General features: G+C 38.1%; 1 protein-coding gene and 1 pseudogene across 4 annotated transcripts in view; both read right to left on the reverse strand.

Annotated features, from left to right (window-relative positions):
* The window catches only part of CHIC1 (cysteine rich hydrophobic domain 1), a gene marked incomplete at its 5' end in the record, with an annotated part of 98,918 nt that overhangs the window by 12,530 nt on the left and 62,483 nt on the right, over window positions 1-23,905 (reverse strand). For 2 of the 3 annotated variants that reach the window (XM_081125719.1, XM_081125721.1), the window contains 2 exons: window positions 14,392-14,451; window positions 14,716-14,772. In XM_081125719.1, coding sequence (XP_080981845.1) covers window positions 14,392-14,451; window positions 14,716-14,772 — 117 coding nt within the window. The remainder of the gene's footprint in view (window positions 1-14,391; window positions 14,452-14,715; window positions 14,773-23,905) is intronic. The other variant, XM_081125720.1, reaches the window with a different exon arrangement.
* On the reverse strand, window positions 492-1,991 carry LOC308551386 (mitochondrial glutathione transporter SLC25A39 pseudogene; annotated as a pseudogene). Its single transcript has one exon. The product of its transcript is annotated as a mitochondrial glutathione transporter SLC25A39 pseudogene (transcript).

Consider the following 23,905-nt stretch of genomic DNA (forward strand, 5'->3'; position numbering starts at 1 on the left):
CTTTTTTATCCACTCATCTACTGATGGGCACTTGAGCTGTTTCCAGATCTTAGCTATTGTAAACTGTGCTGCTATGAACATTGGGGTACATATATTCTTTCTGATGAATGTTTCAGGATTCTTAGAATACATTCCTAGGAGTGGAATCACTGAGTAAAACGGCAGCTCCATTTTTAATTTTTTGAGGACTCTCCATACTGTTTTCCATAGTGGTTGCACCAGTCTCCATTCCGACCAGCAGTGTACTAGGGTTCCCCTTTCTCCACACCCTCGCCAGCACATGTCATTTGTTGATTTGTTGATGGCAGCCATTCTGACAGGTGTGAAGTGATACCTCATTGTGGTTTTAATTTGCATCTCTCTGATGATTAGCGACGTTGACGTTGAGCATTTTCTCATGTGTCTCTTGGCCATCCGTAGGTCCTCTTTGGAGAAGTGTCTATTTAAGACCTTTGCCCATTTCTTTTTCTTTTTCTTTCTTTCTTTTTTTTTATTAGAAATTCATCATATTTACACTCAATGAATTAACAGCAGTGGGTTCAGACTAGCCAGGCCCAGGGTTTTGTGGCCCTTGGAGGCAGGCTCAGCTACCACATACACACACAGGGAAATGGGTGAGAAGGCAGGGGAAGGAGTTAACAGATTTGGTCTTGAACTTGGGGGGCTTGGTGGAAAAGTAATGATCCTTGGGGCTTCAGATGAGGATGAGCAGGAAAAAAGCTGTCTGAGGGGCCTGGGTGGGCTGGTACCCCTGGGCTCAGAGCTAAGAGGGAAGAAAAATTAGGCCCCTACCCTGAGGACAAGGCACTTGGCTCAGTCTCCTCCTATCCCACCCCATCCAAGGAAGAGGTGGGGCCCTCATCCCCTCCCTCCTCTCACTGGCCCAGAAGCTGTTCCTGGTTGAGCCTCTGAAAGAAGCTTTTACCCAACTCGTAGGTGCTGATCATGATGGCACAGGAGGGGGCGGCCTTGATGATCCGTGGGAGGGAGCCTGCAAAGAGTCCCCTGGTGCGAGACTCGCGGGAATCTTCTGCAGCAGCATCCAGGTGGTGTCAGCGTGCAGGGGCGACACTTTCACAGCCTCCACCGCTCCCAGGGCAACCTGGCGCTGAGTCTTCACCACATCAAAGGGTAGAGTCAGGATGGCAGCCACCGTCCCTGAGATGCCTCCAGCCACAAAGCTGATGCCCACTGATGTCTGGTCCTTTGGCTTGAGCCCACTCAGCCAGCTCTTCACTAGCTCATAGTTGAACCAATACAGAGCTGAAAAGGGTACATCCCGAAGAGTAGTAGGGCCCCAGCTCAGCCACAGTGAGCGCCAACCGCCCTGAGCTACGGCAGCTTGGACACAGGCACCCAACTCCTGGTATGACACATGCTGAGCCTGCAGCTTTGTCCATACCAGCTCTAGGGGGTTGAAAACAGTCACGGTGCCCAAGTGGGCCAGTGCACCAGCCACCATTGGTGCATAGAAGTCAGAGGTCAGGGCTCGGCCACACAGGAAGGCTTTGAGTTGGTCATAGGCCGTTAAGTAGATGGCAGCTGCTGGCACAGTCATCACCAGGGTGGCTGGGAGGCCACTACACAGGGTCCTGGTGCCCTGGTGTCTCACAATCTTCACAAATGCATCCATGGTGCCAGTGTAGCTAGTGGGATCCTGAAACCAGGTGGCACAGCCAGCACCATTTGGGCACAGGTACAGGGGCTCCAGGACACCATTGCAGTACAGGAGACACTTCCCTGTGGGTCGGAGAGAGGAGGGCAATTTTGGCATAAGAGAAGCTCCAGAGTCTGGAGGGAGGCATCAGCTTGCTGGTCAATGAGGGGCGCTGAGACTGCAGGCGGACCTTCACCACATCCAAGGGGGTCGTGAAGAGGGAGGTGACTACAGCCCCAGCATCTGAGGCCACCATTTGTTGGAGGGGGCTAATGCCCCCAGGATCCTGATCAGCCATCTTGTAGCTCCAATTCTGGCTCTAGGATGGTATGTGAGCCGCCTCAGCGCCTGGAGTCAGGCCGCCCCACAGTGGTCCACGACTGGTGCAGGAACGTGCGTTTGCCTTGCTCCAAGGCTGACCCTTTGCCCATTTCTTAATTGGGTTGTTTGTCTTCCTCTTGCTGAGTACTATGAGTTCTTTGTACACTTTGGAAATTAGCGCCTTATCAGATACATCCTTGGCAAATATGTTTTCCCAGACAGTGGGGTTCCTTTGTATTCTGAGGCTGTTTTCTTTTGCTGTGCAGAAGCTTTTTATTTTGATGCAGTCTCATATGTTTATTTTTTCTTTTGTTTCTCTTGACCTAGGAGATGTTCATATCAGTGAAAAGTCCACTACGTGGGATGTCTGTGACTTTACTGCTTATGTTTTCTTCCAGGATTTTTATGGTTTAGTGACTTACATTTAAATCTTTTATCCATTTTGAGTTTATTTTTGTGTATGGTGAAAATTGGTGGTCTAGTTTCATTCTTTTGCATGTAGCTGTCCAATTTTCCCAGCACCGCTTATTGAAGAGACTGTCCTTACTCCATTGGATACTCTTACCTCCTTTGTCAAATATTAACTGACCATACGGCATGGGTCTGTTTCTGGAGTCTCTGTTCTGTTCCATTGATCTATATGCCTGTTGTTGTACCAATACCAGGCCGTTTTGATTACAGTGGCTTTGTAATACAGTTTGAAGTCTGGTAATGTGATCCCTCCCACTCTGTCCTTTTTTCTCAAGATGGCTGCAGCTATTTGGGGTCTTTTTTGGTTCCATATAAATTTTCGAAATGTTTGTTCTAGGTCTGTGAAATATGCTGTTGGTATTTTCATAGGAATTGCATTAAAGTTATAAATTGCTTTGGGTAGTATAGACATTTTAATGATATTAATTCTTCCAATCCATGAGCATGGTATATTCTTCCACTTGTTTAAATCTTCCTCTATTTCTTTTTTCAGTGTCATGTAGTTTTCTGAGTACAGGTCTTTTACATCCTTGGTTAAGTTTATTCCTAGGTATCTTATTCTTTTTAATTGCAATGGTAAATGGTATTGCTTTTTTAGTTTCTCTCTCTGAAAGTTCATTGTTGGTGTATAAGAATGCCATTGATTTCTGGATGTTGAGTTTGTATCCAGCTACCCTGCCAAATTCATTTATCAAATCTAGTAGTACTTTGATGGAGTCTTTAGGGTTTTCTATGTACAGTATCATGTCATCTGCAAATAATGACATTTTTACTTCCTCCTTTCCAATTTGGATACCTTTTATGTTTTCTTCCTTGCTGATGGCTATGGTGAGGACTTCCAGTACTATGTTGAATAAGAGTGGTGAAAGTGGACATCCCTGTCTTGTTCCTGTTTTTAATGGAAATGGTTTTAGTTTTTGCCCATTGAGTATGATGGTGGCTATAGGTCTGTCATATATGGCCTTTATTATGTTGAGGTATGATCCCTCTTTTCCCACTTTGCTGAGAGTTTTTATCAGTAACGGGTGCTGGATTTTGTCAAATGCTTTTTCTGCATCTATTGATATGATCATATGATTTTTGTCCTTCATTTTGTTTACGTGATGTATATCATTTATTGATTTCGGGATGTTGTACCAGTCTTGCATCCCTGGAATAAATCCCATTTGGTCATGATGTATGATCATTTTAATGTATTGCTGGATCTGGTTTGCTAGTATTTTAGTGAGGATTTTAGCATCTATGTTCATCAGGGATATTGGCCTGTAATTTTCTTTCTTTGTAGTATCTTTATCTGGTTTTGGGATTAGTATGATGCTGGCCTCATAAAAAGAGTTTGGGAGTTTTCCCTCCTCTTGAATTTTCTGGAATAGTTTGAATAGAATAGGTGTTAATTTTTCTTTGAATGTTTGGTAAGACTCGCCTGTAAATCCATCTGGTCCAGGACTTTTGTTTGCTGGGAGTTTTTTGATTACTGCTTCAATTGCATTAGTTGTTATCAGCCTATTCAGGTTTCCTGCCTCTTCTTGATTCAGCTTTGGAAGATTGTATGCTTCTAGGAATTTGTCCATTTCCCCCATGTTGTCCCATTTGTTGGCATATAGTTGCTCATAATATTTTCTTACAATCCTTTGTATTTCTGTTGGATCAGTTGTTGTATCACCTCTTTCATTTCTGATTGTATTTATTTGGGTACTGTGTCTTTGTTTCTTAGTGAGTCTGGCTAAAGGAGCACCAATCTTATTTATCTTTTCAAAGAACCAGCTCTTGGTTTCATTGATTTTTTTGTATTTTTTTTTTTTTAGTCTCTATGTCATTAATCTCTGCTCTGATTTTTATTATTTCCTTCCTTCTACTTCCTCAGGGATTTTCTTACTGTTCTCGTTCTAGTTGTTGTGTTAGATGGTTCATTAGGTCTTTTTCTTGTTTCTTGGGATAGGCCTGTAATGCTATGAATTTTCCTCTCAGGACTATTGTCGCCATGTCCCATAGGTTTTGGGTTGTTGTCTGTTCATTTTCGTTACTTTTCATGAAGTGTTTGATTTCTTCCTTGATCTCATTGGTAACCCATTCATTGTTTAATAACATGCTATTTAGCCTCCATGTGCTTGAATATTTTTGAGTTTTTTAGAGTGGTTGATTTCTAGTTTCATGGCATTGTGATCTGAGAAGATGCTTGATATGATTTCAGTCTTCTTATATTTGTAGAGACTTGCCTTGTGCCCTAACATGTGGTCTATTTTTGAGAATGTTCCATGTGCACTTGAGAAGAATGTGTATTCTGCTGCTTTGGGGTGAAATGTGCTGTAAATGTCAATTAAATCCATTAGGTATAGTGATTCATTTAAGGTCTGAGTTTCCCTGTTGATTTTTAGTCTTGATGATCTGTCCAGTGCTGACAGTGGGGTGTTAAAGTCCCCCACTATGATTGTGTTGTTGTGAATCTCCCCTTTAAAGTCCCTCCCCCCAAAATTTTTTATATATTTAGGTGCTCCCGTATTGGGTGCATAAATGTTTATAAGGGTTATTTCCTCCTGTTGGATTGATCCCTTTAGTAATATGTAGTGACCTTCCTTGTGTCTTGTTATGGTCTTTATTTTGAAGTCTATTTTGTCAGAAATAAGAATTGCTACTCCAGCTTTCTTTTCCTTTCCATTTGCATGGAATATTTTACTCCATCCCTTCACTTTTAGCCTGTGTGAATCTTTTGCTCTCAGGTGCATCTCTTGTAGACAGCATATATTTGGATCCTGTTTTCTTATCCATTCAGCTACCCTTCATCTTTTGATTGGACCGTTTATTGCGTTTACATTTAAGGTTACTATTGAAATCAACTTATTTAATGCCATTTTCCCCTTTATGCTGATGTACCTTTCTCTCACTATTCCTTCTTTTTCTTTTAGCAGTCTTTTTAGCATTTTTTGCAATGCTGGTTTAGTGGTACTGAAGTCCTTTAGTCTTTTTTTGTCTGGGAAGCTTTTTAATTCACCTTCAAATTTAAATAATAGCCTTGCTGGATAAAGCAATCTTGGTTGCATGTTCTTGCTTTTCATTACTTGCAGCACTTCATGCCACTCCCTTCTGCCTGGAAGAGTCTCTGTTGAGAAATCAGCTGTCAGCCTTATGAGGGGTCCCTTGTAGGTCACTGCTTGTCTCTCTCTTGCAGCCCTTAATATTTTCTCTTTGTCCTTGCCATTTGCCATTTAATTATGATGTGTCTTGGAGTGGGTCTCTTTGGGTCCCTCTTGTTTGGAACCCTCTGTGCTTCCTGAACTTTTGTGGCTTTCTCCTTCCCCAGCTTAGGGAAGTTTTCTATAATTATTTCCTCCAACTCGTTCTCTATCCCTTGCTCTCTTTCCTCCCCTTCTGGTTCTCCTATAATGCGAATTTGTTTTGCTCCATGTTGTCCCAAATCTCCCTTAGACTGTCTTCATGCTTTTGAAGTGTTTTATCTTTTTGCTGCTCTGATTGTGTCATTTTTTCTACCTTGTCTTCTAAGTCACTTATTCTATCCTCTGCTTCATTGAGCCTCCTTTTAATTCCTTCCAGTGCATTCTTGATATCAGATACAGCATTCTTTATCTCTTTCTGAGTTTTATTTATGGTATGTATCTCTTTTTTCATGTTTTCACTAAGGTCCTCGATCTTAGATGTAGTGTCTTCTTCAGTTCCTTGAACATCTTCATCATCCATACTCTAAACTCTATTTCTGATAACTTGCTTAACTCCATCTCATCAAAGTCTTTTTCTGGCAATGTTTCCTTTTTTTTGATTTGGGGGTTGTTTCTTTGTCTCCCCATTTTGGTAGGTCTTACTGTTTGTATCTATATATTAGATATATTTGCTGACCCCCAGTCTTGTGGGATGGGATTTTGTCTTGTGGGTCCAGTGGAGCCCAGAGGTGTGTTTTCCTTACACCTCTGAGCTCTTTGCTCTAGGCATGTCCCTCTTGTGGGTGCCCCTTTTGTGGTTTCTTTATGTTCTCCTGTTGTGGTTGGGTCTAGATTGTTGTTGATCAGTCCTTGGGAGGACCCTCCTCTCAGGTTGGCTAACTGTGTATCAGCCCCAACCTAGATGTGTAAGCTGTTGTACGGGTGCTGGCAAGGCAGGACAATACACAGCTAAAATTCCAGAAACAAGAGGTATGTTACAAAATATCTTGACAGTCACAATGAAAACAACCCAAGTGAAAATAGTACTGGGAGAGTGAAGGGAGAACACACACACACATGAAAAAAAAATGCTTATAAAAAAAGAAAGAGAGAAAGAAAAGTAATGCTTAGAGAGAGAGGGAAGTATATTATTGTTAATACTGGGGAAAATTTGGAAAATAATAATAAACTAAAATGTAAAAGATAGAGAAGCTACTGGGAGATAACAGCAGAGAAAAGATTCTGAAAAAAGGGCCAGCAAAAAATTAAGGGAGAGAATAGGAATAGGATAATAGTTGAAAATGAGAAAACAAAAATACAATACAAGAATAAGAGAAACTAACAATCGAACAGGACTACAGAAAGGAGCATAATGAAAGAATGAAAGAAAAGTAGAAAAAGAAAAAAGAAAAAGAGGGAAAGCATTATGCCAATGGATTGAGAGGAGGGAGAGAGATAAATCCCAGGCAGGGAGGGAGTCTGGTAAGAGATTGGGGGGAATCTATAGAGGAAAGCAGTAAACTTGGTTATAATGATAAAGTCCCAGTCATTAAGCAGGGATATCAAGAAAGTCTTGATATTAGAAGCAAGGATAGAACAAAATAAAGCAAATAACCAAACCAAAACTAAAAACAAGCTAGGCAAGACAAAATTCTTTTATAAAAATGAGAAAAACAAATTTAGTTAAAAAATGTTTTTAAAAAATTATTTTAAAATTTCAAGAAGAAAAAACAAATTTTCTCCCCTTTCTCTTCTTGCTAAGGAAAAAAGAGAAAAAATAAACAAACTCACAAACAAAAAACAAACAAAAAAACTGAAAAACCAAAAAACCCAAAACCAAACCAAACAAAAAAACAGCAGAAAAAAAGGTAGTCAATCAAGTGAGTTTTTTCTGTGTAATTCATGTTGTCTGAGGGTCACTGTTTCATGAGCTGATTTCAGTTCTCCTGGGAGGTACTTGTGTATAAGCCAATGTGAGGAGCAGTTTAGGTTTGGCTCTGGTGTCCTTAGGTAGATGGTTGATCTGAGGCTCGCTGTGGACCACCTCCTCTTGTCAGCTATTTTGCAACCTTGTAGTTGCCTGGTCTTACTCCGGAGTCTTTTCTAGAGTCTTTAGGATGCAGGGTGGCTAGTGTAGCCCAGGGTATCACTCCCCTTAGAGGTGTCGCTGTCAGGTGCTCACTCTGTGGGAGTTAGTCTCTTCTCCACCGCTAGCTCTTCAGTCCCTAGCCTGTCCTCTGATTCTAGTTCCCCAGGTTCTGTCCTGCTGCAGCTTCAGATTGATTTGAACCAGTTGCTTTTTCTGTATGGGCCGTTTTGGCAGCCTGGGCTCAGTGGGTTTGACTTAGAACACATTCTGGTGAGCCTTTTGTCTGCTCAGGCCCCAGCAGGGGTTTTCAGTGTTTCCTCCAGTTCCCAAACAACAGTCCCCGAGAGTCTTATTCTCGTAAAGTCCTCTGTGAGCTGCTCTCCCTTTCCCCTCAGGACTGTGCCCTGCAACATTTCTGGGGCTTCAGTGAGCGGGACCGGCCCCTTTCCTGTTGGGGGCGATGCTCCCGGTTGCAGAAGGGGCCAGCAGGCTCCGCCCTTCCCTGTTCAGTTCTGGTTGGCTGGTCGCACCAGGCCGGCCCCTCAGACCATCTACTGTGTCGACCCCAATCCCAGCCTCCGCTGGTCTGTCCATGCGGTGCACGCCAGGAAGATGGGAACCAGTTCCGTGTTCAAACTTGCAAATGCACAAAGCAACACACAGGCAGAAAGTCTGCCCTGCAGGGTCCCGCTGCCCTTGCTCCAAGGCACCCAGCGGGAGGGGACCCAAAGTCAGCTCCAAGCAGCTTCCCACATCTCTGGTCTCAGGAAAGCTGGAATGGCTTCATGTGCGAATGCAGCACCCCTCAGGGCTGGTCACAGGTCTCAGCCTCTCGGCACCAGGTGCTCAGGGCGGGAGGGCTCCTCCCCTCCCCCACGGCATGCAGATTCAGCGCTTTCTGGGGCTCAACACAATGCCCCACAGGGAGGCAGAGAGTCCCTGTGTGCGGCTGCTCAGTGCAGTCCTTTGGTCCCTTACCACTTGGGTGCCACAGACCTTGCGACAGCCTTTCCTATGGTCGGCACCTGAGCACCAGACGCTGGTCGCAGCCACCACTAGAGGCTTTTTTTCCTAGGAAGGCGCCGCCCACCATTAGAGGCTTTGTTTCCTAGGAAGGCACCTTCCCCTCCAGGACTCACCGCTCCCCTGGGTCCCTCTGTTCTGTGCGTGGGGTGCTCTTTCCTCTCTTGTCGTGCCGGGTGTGAGATACCCTCTTTTGGATGCCGTCCACACTCCTGAGGGGAGGGAGCTTTGCAGCCTCCAAGGCTCCGCGCTCAGAGCCAAGCACAGGCTTCAGGGGGGGACTCCTCTTCCTACGCCCCCCCCCTCTTACCAGACTCTGTGATGTTTCTTCAGTGCTCCCCAGTCGCACTCCGTCCACTCAGGTATGTTTCTCTGGTTTTTTCAAGCTGGTTACATAGGATTTTAGGAGGAAATCGAGTCCATGGCTGGGAACGGGGGCGCTCTGCTGCTTCTCACAGTGCCGCCATCTTCCGATCTATATATTTAATTTTTTGAGGAACCTCCATACTGCTTTCCATAGTGGCTGCGCCAGACTGGATTCCCACAAGTAGTGTACTAGGTTTCCCCTTTCTCCACATCCTTGTCAGCATATGTCATTTGCTGGTTTGTTGATGCTGGCCATTCTAACAGGTGTGAAGTGATACCTCATTGTGGTTTTAATTTGCATCTCTCTGATGATTAGCGATGTGGAGTATTTTCTCATGTGTCTCTTGGCCATCCGTATGTCCTCTTTGGAGAAGTGTCTATTTAGGTCACTTGCCCATTTTTTAACTGGATTGTTTGTCTTCCTCTTCTTCAATTGTATGAGTTCTTTGTACACTTTGGGAACTAGCCCCTTATCAGATAAAACCTTGGCAAATATGTTCTAAAATACCATGAGGTTTCTTTGTATTTTGAGGCTGATTTCTTTTGCTGTGCAAAAGCTTTTTAGTTTGAAGTAGTCCCATTTGTTTATTTTTTCTTTAGTTTCTCTTCCCCTTGGAAACCTATAGGTGAAAATTCCACTACGTGAGATGTCCATGACTTTACTGCCCATGTTTTCTTCTGGGATTTTTATAGTTTCACAACTTACATTTAAGTCTTTTATCCATTTTGAATTTATTCTTGTGTTTGGAGTAAATTGGTGATCTAGTTTAATTTTTTTGCATGTACCCGTCCAATTTTCCCAACACCATTTATTGAAGGCACTGTCTTTACTCCATTGTATGCTCTTGCATCCTGTGTCAAATATTAAATCACCATAAGTATGTGAGTCTATTTCAGGTGTCTCTGTTCCATTCCACTGATCTATATGTCTGCGGTTGTACCAATACCAGGCTGTTTTGATTACAATGGCTTTGTAGTATAGTTTGATATCCGGTAAAGTCATTCCTCCAACTCTGTTCTTTCTCACGATTGGTGGAGCTATTCAAGGTCTTTTTTGGTTCCAAATAAATTTTTGGAATATTTATTCTAACTCTGTGAAATATGGTGTTGGTATTTTACTAGGAATTGCATTGAAACCAAAATTACTTTGAGTAGTATTTACATTTTAATGATATTAGTTCTACCATTCCATGAATATGGTGTATTCTTCCACTCATTTATATCTTCCTCTATGTCTTTTTTCAGTGTCCTGTAGTTTTTTCAGTACAGGTCACTTATATCTTTGGTTAAGTTTATTCCTAGGTATCTTATTTTTTTAATTGCAATGGTAAATGCTAAATGGTATTTTAAAAAATTTTTCTCTTTTTTGAGTTCATTATAATGTAGTTGATTTTAGGATGTTAATTTTGCATCCAGCTACTTTGCCAAATCCAATTATCAAGTCTAGTAGTGCTTTGGTGGAGTCTTTACATTTCTATGTACAATATCATGTCCTCTGCAAATAATGAGAGTTTTACTTCATCCTTTAGAATTCGGATACCTTTTATGTTTTCTACCCGAAGGCTGTGGCAAGGAATTCCAGTACTATGCTGAATAAGAATGGTGAAAGTTGACACCCCTGTCTTATTCCTGTTTTTAAGGGAAATGGTTTTAGTTTTTGACCAATGAGTATGATTTTGGCTGTAGGTGTATCACATATGGCCTTTATTATGTTGAAGTATGATCCCTCTATTTCCACGTTGTTGCGTGTTTTTATCAGAAATGGGTGCTGGATTTTGTCAAATGCTTTTTTTGCATGTATTGATATGATCATATGATTTTTATCCTTCATGTGGTTTATGTGGTGTGTCACATTTACTGATTTGCAAATATATCAGTGTGGCATCCCTGGAATAAATCCCAGTTGGTCGTGGTGTATCTTTTTAAAGTATTGCTAGATTCCATTTGCAAGTAATTTATTGAGGATTTTAGCATCTATGCTCATCAGGAATATTGGCCTTTAATTTTTTTTCTTTGTAGTGTCTTTATCTGGTTTAGGAATTAGGATGATGCTAGCCTCATAAGAAGCTTTGGAGTTTTCCCTCTGCTTGAATTTTCTGGAATAGTCTGAGCAGGATACATGTTAATTCTTTTTTTAATGTTTGGTGAAACTCGTCTGTAAGTCCATCTGGTCCTGGACTTTTGTTTGCTGGGAGTTTTTTGATTACTGCTTCAATTTCATTAGTTGTTATCAGCCTATTCAGGTTTTCTGCCTCTTCCTGATTTAGCTTTGGAAGGTTGTGTGCTTCTACGAATTTGTCAATTTCACCCAGGTTGTTCAGTCTGTTGGCATATAGTTGATCCTTTGTGTTTCTGTTGTGTTGGTTTGTTATATCGCCTCTTTCATTTCTGATTTTATTTATTTGGTCCTCTCCATTTTTCTGTGAGTCTGGTTAAAGGTTCATGAATCTTACTTATCTTTTCAGAGAACCAGCTCTTGGTTTCATTCATATTTTGTATTGCTTATTTTAGTCTCTATGTCATTAATTTCTCCTCTGGTCTTTGTTATTTTCTTCCTTCTACTTCCTTGCAGTTTTTATTGCTGTTCCCTTTCTAATACTTTTAGTTGTTGTGTTAGAGGGTTTATTAGAGCTTTTTCTTATTTCTGGAAATATGCTAGAAATGCTATGAACTTTTACCTGAGAACTGCTTTCACCGTGTACCATAAATTTTGGGTTGTTTGTTCATTTTCATTTTTTTTTTTGAGGCTGCTTTTGACTTCTTCCCTGACCTCATTGGTAACCCTTTCATTGTTCAATAACATGCTATTTAGCCTCCATGTGTTTGAATATTTTTGAGGTTTTTTAAAATAGTGGTTAATATAGTGATTTTATAGTGATTCACTAGTTTCATGGCACTGTGATGCTAGAAGATGCTTGATATGATTTCAGTCTTCTTCAACTTGTAGAGGCTTGCTTTGTGCCTTAACCTGTGGTCTGTTTTTGAGAATGTTCCATGTGTACTTGAGCAGAATGTGTATTCTGCTGTTTTGGGATGAAATGTTCTGTAAATGCCAATTAAATCCATTAGAACTTGTGTGTCATTTAAGGTCTCTATTTCCCTGTTGACTTTTTGTCTTAATGATCTGTCCAATGATGATAATGGGGTGTTAAATCCCCCCACTATGACTGTGTTGCTGTCAATCTTCCCCTTGAAGTCCACCAAGAAATTTTTTATATATTTAGGTTCTCCTATTTTGGGTGCATATATATTTATAGAGGTTATTTCCTCCTGCTGGAATGATCCCTTCAGTATTATGTAGTCACCTTCTTTTTCTCTTGTTGTGGTCTTTATTTTGAGGTCTATTTGTTAAAAATAAGTATTGCTTCTCCAGCTTTTTGTTTGTTTGTTTCCATGTGTATGGAATATTTTTTTCCACTACTTCACTTTCAGCCTATATGAATCTTTTGTTCTCAACAGATCTCTTGTAGACATAATATATTTTGATCCTGTTTTCTTATCCATTCAGGTACCCTATGTCTTTTGATTGGAGCATTTAACCCATTTACATTTAAGGTTATTATTGATATATACTTACTTATTGCCATTTTTTATGTTTATGCTGATGTACCATTCTCTTAATATTCCTTCTTCTTAAAGCAGTTCTTTTAGCATTTCTTGCAATGCAGGTTTAATAGTACTGAACTCCTTTAGCCTTTTGTCTGGAAAGCTCTTTATTTCACTTTCAACTTTAAATGATAGCCTTGCTGGATAAAGGAATCTTGATTCCATGTTCTTGCTTTTCATTACTTTAAGAACTTCATGCCAATCCCTTCTGGCCTGAAGTGTTTCTGTTGAGAAATCTGCTGTCAGCCTTATGGCGTCTCCCTTGCAGGTCATTCCTTTTCTCTCTGTTAATATTCTCTCTTTTTCCTTAACATTTGTCATTTTAATTATGATGTGTTTTGGAGTAGGTCTCTTTGGGTTCCTCTTGTTTGGAACCCTCTGTGCTTCCTGAACCTGTGTGGCTTTCTCCTTTACCTGCTTAGGGAAGTTTTCTGTCATTATTTCTTCCACTAGGTTCTCTATCACTTGCTCCTTCCTCTTCTTCTGGAACCCCTGTGATGCGAATGTTGTTTCACTACATGGTGTTCTAAAGTTCCCTTAAAGTGTCCTCATGATTTTTAAGTGTTTTCTGGTTTTGCTATTCCAATTGAGTGTTTTTTTTTAACCTTATCTTATAATTCACTTATTCTATCCTCTGCTTCAGTAAGTCTGCTGTTAATTTCTTCTAGCATACTCTTGATATTAGATATAGTATTCTTCATTTCTGCCTGGTTCTTATTTATCATATCTATATATTTTTTCATGCTGATGAAGATTTCACTAAGTTCCTGGACCTTCCCATTAAGTTTCTTGTGGTTCTCAGTGGTTTCCTTAAACATCTTGATAACCATTACTCTGATCTCCATTTCTGATAACTTGCTTAATTCCACCCAATCAAGGTCTTTTTCTGGTAATTTTTCCTTTTCTTTAGTTTGGAGGTTGTTTCTTTTCTCCTCATTTTAGTAACTCTTAGTGTTTGTATCTGTCTATTAGGTATATGTGCTGTCTCCCAGTCTTGTGGGGTGGGATTTTGTAGTTTATATCCAGTGGGACCCAGAGGTGTGCTTTCCTTATACATCTGAGCTATATACTCTAGGCATGTCTCTTTTGTGGGTGTTCCTTTTGTGGGTTCTTTGGCTCTCCTGTTCTGATTTGGTCTATATTGTTGTTGACTCATTCATGGGAGGACCCTCCTCTCAGGTTGGCTAACTGAGGCTCAGCCACAATCATGTTGTGTGAGTTATTTTACAGGAATCATTGCTTTTTTTAGAAGAGTTTATTGATTTTTTGAGAAAGAGGAAGGGAGAAAAGAGAAAGCACCGATGTGAAAGCATAACATTGATCAGCTCTCTCTTGCCCACCTTCTACTGGGAATTGAGCCCACAATGCAGGCATGTGCCCTGATGGGTAAACTAGAAACCTTTTGGTGCACTGGACGATGCCCAACCAACTGAGCCACACCAACCAGGACAGTTGTGCAATATTTCCACCTGAGCACACTAGCTGAGATTTTTTTAAAAGATCTGAATAATTGCTACCTTTCAAGATATTTTATGTTGGCTACACATCTAAAGAAGGTACAAAAAACCTCTATGTTCCAACTGATAAAAGTTCTGGCTGAGGAGAAAATAGGTAGAAAGATGATTTGACAAATGATAAATATAGTAAAATGTAACAATTAAGATGGGATCCGAAAAAGTTAAATTAGAAAACAACTGCATACTTACATATTCCATCATATTGCTAGTTTCACATTTTCTTTTAGTCAACTTCCAGTGTAAAGCAAGCTAAGAAAGTACAGTTTGTTAAGAATTTGATTCAATTTATAATAATTATCACCTATATATTTGAATAAATCCCTGAAAACAATCCATGAATAAGTACAAGTTCCACAACATAGAATTTAAAAATACCTCATAAAGAATATACATTGAAAAATGAGTATTAGTTCTCTAATCCATTCTCTCGTGGCTTAAAATATCCTCATTTAAAAAAAAATTAATACTAACATAAATATATAAATGGGGCATTTCTTTGCTTAAACTTCTTACCTTGTGATATAATCTGTTATTTTCCCATTCTAATAACTTCTGAATTGATCTTCTGGTCTAAAAGGAAGAATCAAAACTTTGTTACAAGATGACATGAAGAACTTTTTTTTGAAAAGATCTTTTCAAAAAATATGATTTTATTAATTTCAGAGAGAGAAAGGGAGAGGGAGCGAGACATAGAAACTTCAATGATGAGAGAGTCATTAATCAGCTGCCTCCTGCATGCCCCCTACTGGGCATTGAGCCTGCAACCTGGGCATGTGCCCTGACCAAGAATTGAACCTCGATCTCCTGGATCATAGGTTGATGTTTAACCGCTGAGCCACACTGGTCGGCTGACTTGAGGAACTTTATAAACTCGATGTATCTATATTTTTCTGCTTACTTGTAAGATCCCATTATTTTCTCCTCTGTTTATCTATTGGTAATCAGTAAAAAACAATTTAACTGACAGAAACTCCCAAAAAAGGAGCAATATTTTGGGTAGTTATTATAGTATTATAATAAAATCTCTTTCTCTCCCTCCTTCATATATACATACACATACACACTCCCATATGTGAGATTTTAATATATTCATTTCAAAATGAAATATGTACAAAGTACTCCATGTTGTGAGCCCATTCACAGAATTACTGTGAAAACATTACTAATACTGCCAGAAGTCTATTTATGAATCTAATCTATATTTTCATATACTTTTCTACAGGGTTACTTTTTAAATATATGTATAATATGTCAAGCTAATCTGATTTCTCACCAAAAATTTTCCTATCATAGCTCCTAGCACAATGCCTGGCCTGCAGTAGTCAGTCAAGATCTACAGGTTCAATAAAGGAAGCCAACATATATCGGAATTTCCACTGAGAAGAACATGTTAAAAATAGTCAGTGAGAAATCTTGTATTTAGAGGGACAAATATAAACAAGACAAGTGGCACTGCAGTAAACAGAGGACAGAGGTTGAGTTTCTCCATTTGGAGTGCCTATGTTTTGTAGGGAGTAAGAAAAGTTTGCAAAACCTTTAAAACATTACAGTAAAATATTACTAAGCATTTTTATTCTTATTTGAAGAGTTTTATAAGGTTTCTGATAAAAAGGTTAGTGGGCATGGTTACAGTTTAAAACTGCTCTTTAAAATTAAATGATTTACAAATCAGACTATATTTGAAATGGTTTCCAAAGCACCAACAGAAGAAACTATTCTACCTGTTCAACTACATAAGTTAACAGCCAATGGAAATTATATTCAGCTCATTTACAGTGGGCCAGATCAGCAACAATACCAGCTAGAGTTTGCTGTGAGGACAAAACAAAATCAGAGAGTTAGCTAAGAAAGAGATTGAATTAGTAATTATAAATCTTTCCACAAAGAAAAACCCAGCATCAGATGGCTTCAATGATGAATTTTACCAAACAGTTAAAGAAAAAAATAATACCATAAATATAAACACAAAATTCTCAACAGAATACTAGCAAGCGGAATCTATACCAACATACGAAAAATATTATATATCAGGACCAAGTGGAATTTATGCCAGTAACACAAAAATAAGTTGATAGTACATTATATTAATAGGATAAAGTACCCTGGCCAGTGTAGCTCAGTTGGTTGGGCATTGACCTATGCAGAAAAAGGTTGCCAACGTTCAATTCCGAGTCAGAGCACATGCCCGGGTTTTGCATTTGATCCCCTGTAGGGAGCATGCAGGAGGCAGCCGATTGATGTTTTTCTCCCTCTCCCTTCCTCCCTCTGAAATCAATAAAAATATTTTTTTAAAAAGAAAATATGACCAATTCCATTCACAATGTAATTAAGAATAAAATATTTAGGACTAAATTTTACTAAAGAAGTGAAAAATTTGTAAACTAATTTAAAAAAATTGCTAAGATAAATTAAAGAATATGTAAATAAATGGAAAGATATCCTGTTTATGAATTAGAAGACTCATGTTATAACATTTACAACAAATGGTGCTGACACAATTGGATATCCAAAAGAATAATGATAACTTGAAACCCTATCTCATTCCATGCACAAAAATTAACTCAAAATGGATCAAAGACCTAATTGTAAGAGGTGAAACTTTATAACAACTAGAAAACAGAGGAGTAAATCTCTGTGTTAAGTTAGGCAAAGCCGTCTTAAATATGGTGCAAAAAGTTGAAGAAAATTTTTAAAGTAATAAACTTGATTTAATCAAAATTAAAAACTTTTGTGTGTCAAAGACACCATCAAAAAAGTGAAAGGCGAATGGCCATGTGAAGTACTTAGGGAAATATCTCCCCTGGAGAGCAACTGTTAAGCTGGTCAGCATTAGCAAGGGCAATCATTCAAATATTCTTCAGATTGATCAAAGGGCTTACAATAGATTGATTAGTATTTATTCTACAAAATCTATGGAAAATAGGTAAGAACAGTAGGAGGCCTTGATATTAAAGCTAGGCATTATACCCATATCTCTACCACTCTGCCTTGTGGAAGAACTGTTTTAGCAAATTTGGGAGCTGAGTGGCAGGCAGTCCCCATATCTCCCAGTTCCCTGGAGTCAAACAGCTCTTCTGGATAGTTTTGTCAGATGGTGAAAATAGGAAGATCCTATTTTCCACAGCTCTGTGTTGCAGAAGGCTTATATTAAGTGAGTGGTAGCATCAGGCCACCACCCATTTCCCTACCCCCAACTTCTGTAAAATAGGCAAGAAAGTTGATGAAGAGTGCAATCCCCTTTCTGGCACACTTTTGTGTTGTGAGAGAGCTGATATACTTGGCTTGAAAACTGAGTGGCATTTCCCATCTTCCCAGCTTTCCAGTGAAGACATATTCTGGGTAGATTTGACAGATGGTGAATGTTAGCAGATCCAACCTTCCCTGTGTCTGGGCTAAAAACAAATCCACAGCTAACATCATATTAAATTGTGAAAGACTGAAATATTTTCCTTTAAGACAGAAAGAAGACAGTGATGCTCATGTTTGCCACTTCTATTCAACATATCACTGGAAAATCTAGACAGGGCAATTAGATAAGAAATAAAATGCATCCACATCATAAAGAAAGAGGTAAAATCATCTCTGTTTACAGGTGATATTATCTTCTGAGTGGAAAACCCTAAAGAATTCACAAAAAAATCTGTTAGAGCGAACAAACAAATTTAGCAATGTTTCAGGATACAAAATCAACAAGCAAAATTCAGTTGCATTTATATTATAGTAAGCAATTCAGCAAAGAAATTAAGAAAACAGTTACATTTATAATAGCATCAAAAGAATAAAATACTTAATAATAAACTTAAGTAAGCAGGTAAAAGACCTGTACACAGAAAACTGTAAAAAAAACTGATGAAAGAAATTAAAGTACGAAATAAATGCAAAGACATCCTGTATTCATGGATTGGAAGACTTAATATTAAGATGAGAATATTATGCAAAATGATCTGTGGAGTCAATGTAATCCTTATCAAAATTCCAGTGACTTTTTTTGTAGAACGAGGAAAATTCATCCTAAAATTTACATGGAACCTCAAGAGACCCCTATTAGCCAAAATGATCTTAAAAATGAAGAGCAAATTTTCTTATTTGTTCACATTTCCTGATTTCAAAGGTTACTACAAGGCAGCAGTAACCAAAAAAATATGGACTAGCATAAAGACAGACGCACAGACCAATGGAACAGAATAAAGTCCAGAAATAAACCTTCAAATATATGATCAACTGATTTTCAACAAGAAAGCCATCCATTCAATGGGGAAAAAGGACAGTCTTTCCAATAAATGTTCCAAAGAAAACCAGCTCTTCATCTGCACAATAATTAAGTTGAATTTTAACAAAAATTGACTTAAAATGGTTAAAAGTACAAAACATAAGTGCAAAAACTGTAAAAGTCTTAGAAGAAAATAGGAAACAGTCCTCACAACATTAGATTTTGCAATAATTTCTTAGATATGACACTATAAAGCACAGGCAAAAAAGGGGAAATAGTTTAATTAGATCTAATCAAAATTAACAACTTTTATGCATCAAATGACACTATCAAGAGAGTGAAAAGACATCTACTGAAGCAGAGAAAACATTTGCAAAGCATATATCTGATAATGGATTAATAAGAATTTATAAAAACTCCCACAACTCAAGAATAAACAACCTAGGTACAAAATGGGCAAACTACTTGATACACAAATGACCAATAAGGAAATGTAAAAATGCTTACCACCACTAGTCATTAGGGAAATGTAAATCAAAAGCACAATTTGATACTACTTCACACCCATTAGGGTGGCTATTATCAATAAAATGAAAAATAATGAATGTTGGTGAGGATCTGGAGAAATTGAAATCCTTGTGCATTGCTGATGGGAATGTAAAATGGTGTTCCTCCAATAAAAAATGGTTTATTGGCTCCTCCAAAAGCTAAACAATTACCATATGACCTAGAAATTCTGCACTTAAGTATATACCCAATGGAATTAAAAGAAGGAACTTGAACAGATACTTGTATGGCAATGGTGAATGCAGTATTATTTACAATAACCAAAAGTTGGAAAGAATTCAGGTGTCCATCAAAGAAGAGTAGATAAACAAAATATTGTGTATATATAGAATGGACTGTTATTCAGACATAAAAAGGAATGAAGTTATGAAATGTACTATGATATAGATGAACCTGGAAGACATTGTGATAAGAGAAATAGGCTAAGAGAAATAATGCCAGGACAAATATGAAATTAGTCTGCTTGTATGAGATATCTGGGATAGGCAAATTTGTAGAAACAGAATGTAGATTACAGGTTACCAGAGTCTGGGAGGAGGGGAAATGAGAAGTTATTACTTATAATGGCTACAGTGTTTTTGTTGGGATAATGGAAAAGATTAAAAAATAAGCAGTGGTAATGGTTACAGAGCATTGCAAGTATAATTAATGCCACTGAATAGTACACTTAAAGATGATTAAAATGGTACATTTTATGTTATGTATATTTTACCACAATAAAAAAATAAAAAATACAGTGTCCACAGTAGAAACCAAGAAAGGATGTCATCAGCTGACCAAAAAATATGGAATTTCTACATGACAGATAGATGGCCCCACCCTCAAATGAAAGAAATTAACTCTAAAAAATTAAAGGCTAATTGCAGAATGTGTTATTGGAAAAGAAGCAAAGATGGAACAGAAGTAACTTTAAAAGTGCATAGCAAGGAGGACATATGTATCAAAAAAGGAATACAGATTCTCCCAACAAAGGAGCATACTATGTCATGCTATGACCAGAATAAAAAAGAATTAAAGGAAATTATGATGTCAATGTCTCATTAAGTAGGGAATATCTACAAGGAGATAGAAATTATTAAAAAGAATCAAATGAAATTCTGGAGTTGAGAAGTATAATAAGTGAAAACAAGAAATTCAGTATAAGGGCACCAGAGTACATTTGACTTGGAAGAAAAATCAATGAATTTGTAGATAGACCAAAAGATATTATGGTATATCAAGAGCACAAAGAGATCAGAAATGTTGGATATCATTGAGTGTACCAACATGCATATATTGAGAGTAGGGGACAAAGATAAGAGAAATAATAAAGTAGAAGGAATATTTAATGAAACAATGGCTGAAAACTTCCCAAATTTAATGAAATATATTTATCTACACATCCAGAATGTTCAAGAAGCTCCAAGTAGGACAAACACTAAATGATTCATAGCAGACACATCACAGTAAAATGTTGAAAGCCACAAAAAATTAAAAAATCTTGAAAACAGAAAGATGTAAAACAGTAATCACAAGAAATCTACAATAAGATGAATTGTTGATTTCTCAGTAGAAAAAATGTAGGGTAAAGATAGTGGAATAATAAATTGAAAGTGATAACAGAAAAAAGTCTGTCAACCAAGAATCCTATATGCATCAAATTAACTTTTAAAATGAAGATAATTCATTAGGCATGTAAGGAGCTTGAAAGTTGTCTCTCCTACCCACACATCAAGAAAAAGAAACCTGAACCTGAAAATCAACAACTTCTCTCAGATTTGTGAGAGAAGTGAGGTCATAGAAGACACCAGTGACCTCCTAAATTAAAGAGCTAGACAGATGGATACAAAGAAACACATCTTACCAGAGCAGAAATGCAGGAAAGGAAAAACTCAGTGAGAACCAAGACGAGGGAAGCAGAACCTGAACTTTAACTTAACTGCTGGAAATTCAGTGGAAAAACGTTTGAGAGTTACAAATTCCAAGGGGGCTCAGTCTAGGAGGAGTCCCACACTTTTATGAGTGTTATTACCTGCAGCCCTATCAGCTTCTCACAGTGACTGGAGAAATATCCCCTTCTCTTTACACAGGGGAAGAGGAAGAGCAGCAACATTTAAAAAAAAATTTTTATCTTTATTGTTGAAAGGATTGCAGATGTCTCGTTTTCCCCCCAACTGTTCCCATCAACCTCACATCTGCCTCACCTGCAGGCCTTCCCCATACTATTGTCTATGTCCATGGGTTATGCAATTATGCATAAAAGTTCTTTAATTAATCTCTCCCCACCCAATACCCAACCCCTGCTTTCCTTCTAGGATCCATGCTTCTCTGTCTCTGGATCTATTTTGTTAATCAGTTTAATTTGTTCATTATATTCCACATATGAGTGAGATCATGTGATAGTTGTCTGTCTTTGGCTTACTTCGTTTAGCATAATATTTAACAGTTCCATCGACGGTGTCCCAAATGGTAAGAGATCCTTCTTTTGTACAGCTGCATAGAATTCAATGGTGTATATGTCCCACAGCATTTTTATCCTCATCTACTGATAGGCACTTGAGCTGTATTCAGATCTTAGTATTTGTAAATTGTGCTGTTATGAACATAGGTAGGAATGATTAAATTCTTTCTGATTGATGTTTCAGGTTTCTTAGGATATACTTCTACAAGTGAGATCACTGGGTCAAATGGCAGCTCCATATTTAATTTTTTGAGGAAATTCCATACTGTTTTCCATAGTGGTTGCACCAGTCTGCATTCCTACCAGCAGTGTACCAGGATTCCCTTTTCTCCACATCCTCGCCAGCAGTTGTTGTTTGTTGATTTGTTGATGGTAAACATTCTGACACGTGTGAGGTGATACCTCACTGTTTTTTAAATTTGCATCTCTCTGACGATTAGTGACTTTGAGCATTTTTTCATATGTCTCTAGGCCATCTGAAAGTCCTCTTTGGAAAACTGTCTATTTAGGTCCATTGTCCATTGTATAATTGGATTTTTTGTCTTCTTTTGTTAAGTTGTATGAGTTCCTTATATATTTTAGATATTAACCACTTATATTTGTCATTGGCAAATATATTCTTCCATTAAGTAGGTTCCATTTTTGTTTTGTTAATGGTTTCTTTTGCAGTGTAGAAGCCTTTTATTTTGATGTAGTACTGTTTATTTTCTCCTTTGTTTCCCTTGCCATAGGAGATGTATCAGCAAACATATTACTGTCAATGATGTCTGAGATTTTGCTGCATATGTTTTCTTCTAGGATTTTTATGGTTTCACATCTTACATTTAAGTCTTTTTTCCATTTTAACTTTATTCTTGTGTATGGTGTAAGTTGGTCTGCTAGTTATATTTTTTTTGCATGTACCTGTCCAATTTTTCCAACACCATTTATTGAAGAGACTGTCTTTACTCCGTTGTATGTTCTTGCCTTCTTTGTCAAATATTGATTGAGTGTAATGGCTTGGGTCAGTTTCAGGGTTCTCTGTTCTGTTCCACTGATCTGTATGTCTGTTCTTGTGCCAGCACTAGGCTGTTTTGATTACAGTGGCTTTGTAGTATAACTTGATATCTGGTACTGTGATCCCTCTAACTTTGTCCTTTCTCAACATTGATGGGGCTATTTGGGGGCTTTTTTGGGTTACATAGAAATTTTTGAAGTGTTTGTTCTAGATCTGTGAAATATGCTGTTGGTATTTTAATAGGGATTGTATTGAATTTATAGATTGCTTTGGGTAGTAGGGACATTTTAATAAAATTCTTTCAATCCATGAACATGGAATGTTCTTCCACTTGTTTATACCTTCCTCTACCTCTTTTTGCATAGTCCTGTAGTTTTCAGAGTACAGGTCTTTTACTGCCTTGGTTAAGTTTATTCTTAAGTATCTTAATTTTTTGTTGTAATGGAAAATGGTATTTATTTTTTTTTTAGTTTCTCTTTCTGAGAGTTCATTATTGGTGTATGAAAATGCCATCAATTTCTGGGTGTTAATTTTGTATCCTACTACCTTGCTGAATTCATTTATTAAATCTAGTAGAATTTTGGTGGAGTCCTTAGGACTGTCTATGTACAATATCATGTCACCTGCGCATAATGAGAGTTTCAGTTCCTCTTTTCCAATGTGGACCCCTTTTAGGTTTTCTTCTTGTCTGATTTCTGTGGCTAGGAATTCAGTACTCTGTTGAATAAGAGTGGTGAAATGGACACCCCTGTCCTGTTTCTATTTTTAAGGGACATGGTTTTAGTTTTGGACCATTGCGTATGATGTTGGCTGTAGGTTTGTCATATATGGTCTTTATTATGTTGAGTTATGATCCCTCTATTCCAACTTTACTGAGAGTTTGTATGAAAAATAGGTGCTGAATTTTGTCAAATGCTTTTTTTGCATCTATTGATATGATCATGTGATTTTTTTCCTTCATTTTATTTATGTGATGTATAACATTTCTTGATTTGCAAATCTATTAGCCTTGCATCCTTGGAATAAATCCCACCTGGTCATGATGTATGATCCTTTTAATATATTGCTGGGTGTGATTTGCTAATACTTTGATGAGGATTTTAGCATCTATGTTCATCAGGGATATTGGCCTGTAATTCTCTTTTTTGGTAGTGTTTTTACAGATTTTAGAATTGGGCTAATGCTGGCCTCATAAAAAGAGCTTGGAAGTGTTCTTCTCTTGGATTTTTTGAAATAGCTTGAGGACGATAGAAGTTCTTCTTTGAATGTTTGGTACAATTTCCCTGCGATGCTGGTTCAGACCAAAACTTTTGTCTGCTGGGAGTTTTTTGTATTACCGGTTCAACTTCATCAGTAGTTATCTGCCTATTCAGGTTTTCAGACTATTCCTGATTGAGTTTTGGAATGTTGTACTTTTCTAGGAATATGTCCATTTCCCCAAGGTTGCCCAGCCTTTTGGTATATAGTTATTCATAGTGTTCTGTTACAA

Source organism: Miniopterus schreibersii, assembly GCF_964146895.1.
Source record: "Miniopterus schreibersii genome assembly, chromosome: X".
Classification (NCBI taxonomy): Eukaryota; Metazoa; Chordata; class Mammalia; order Chiroptera; family Miniopteridae; genus Miniopterus; species Miniopterus schreibersii.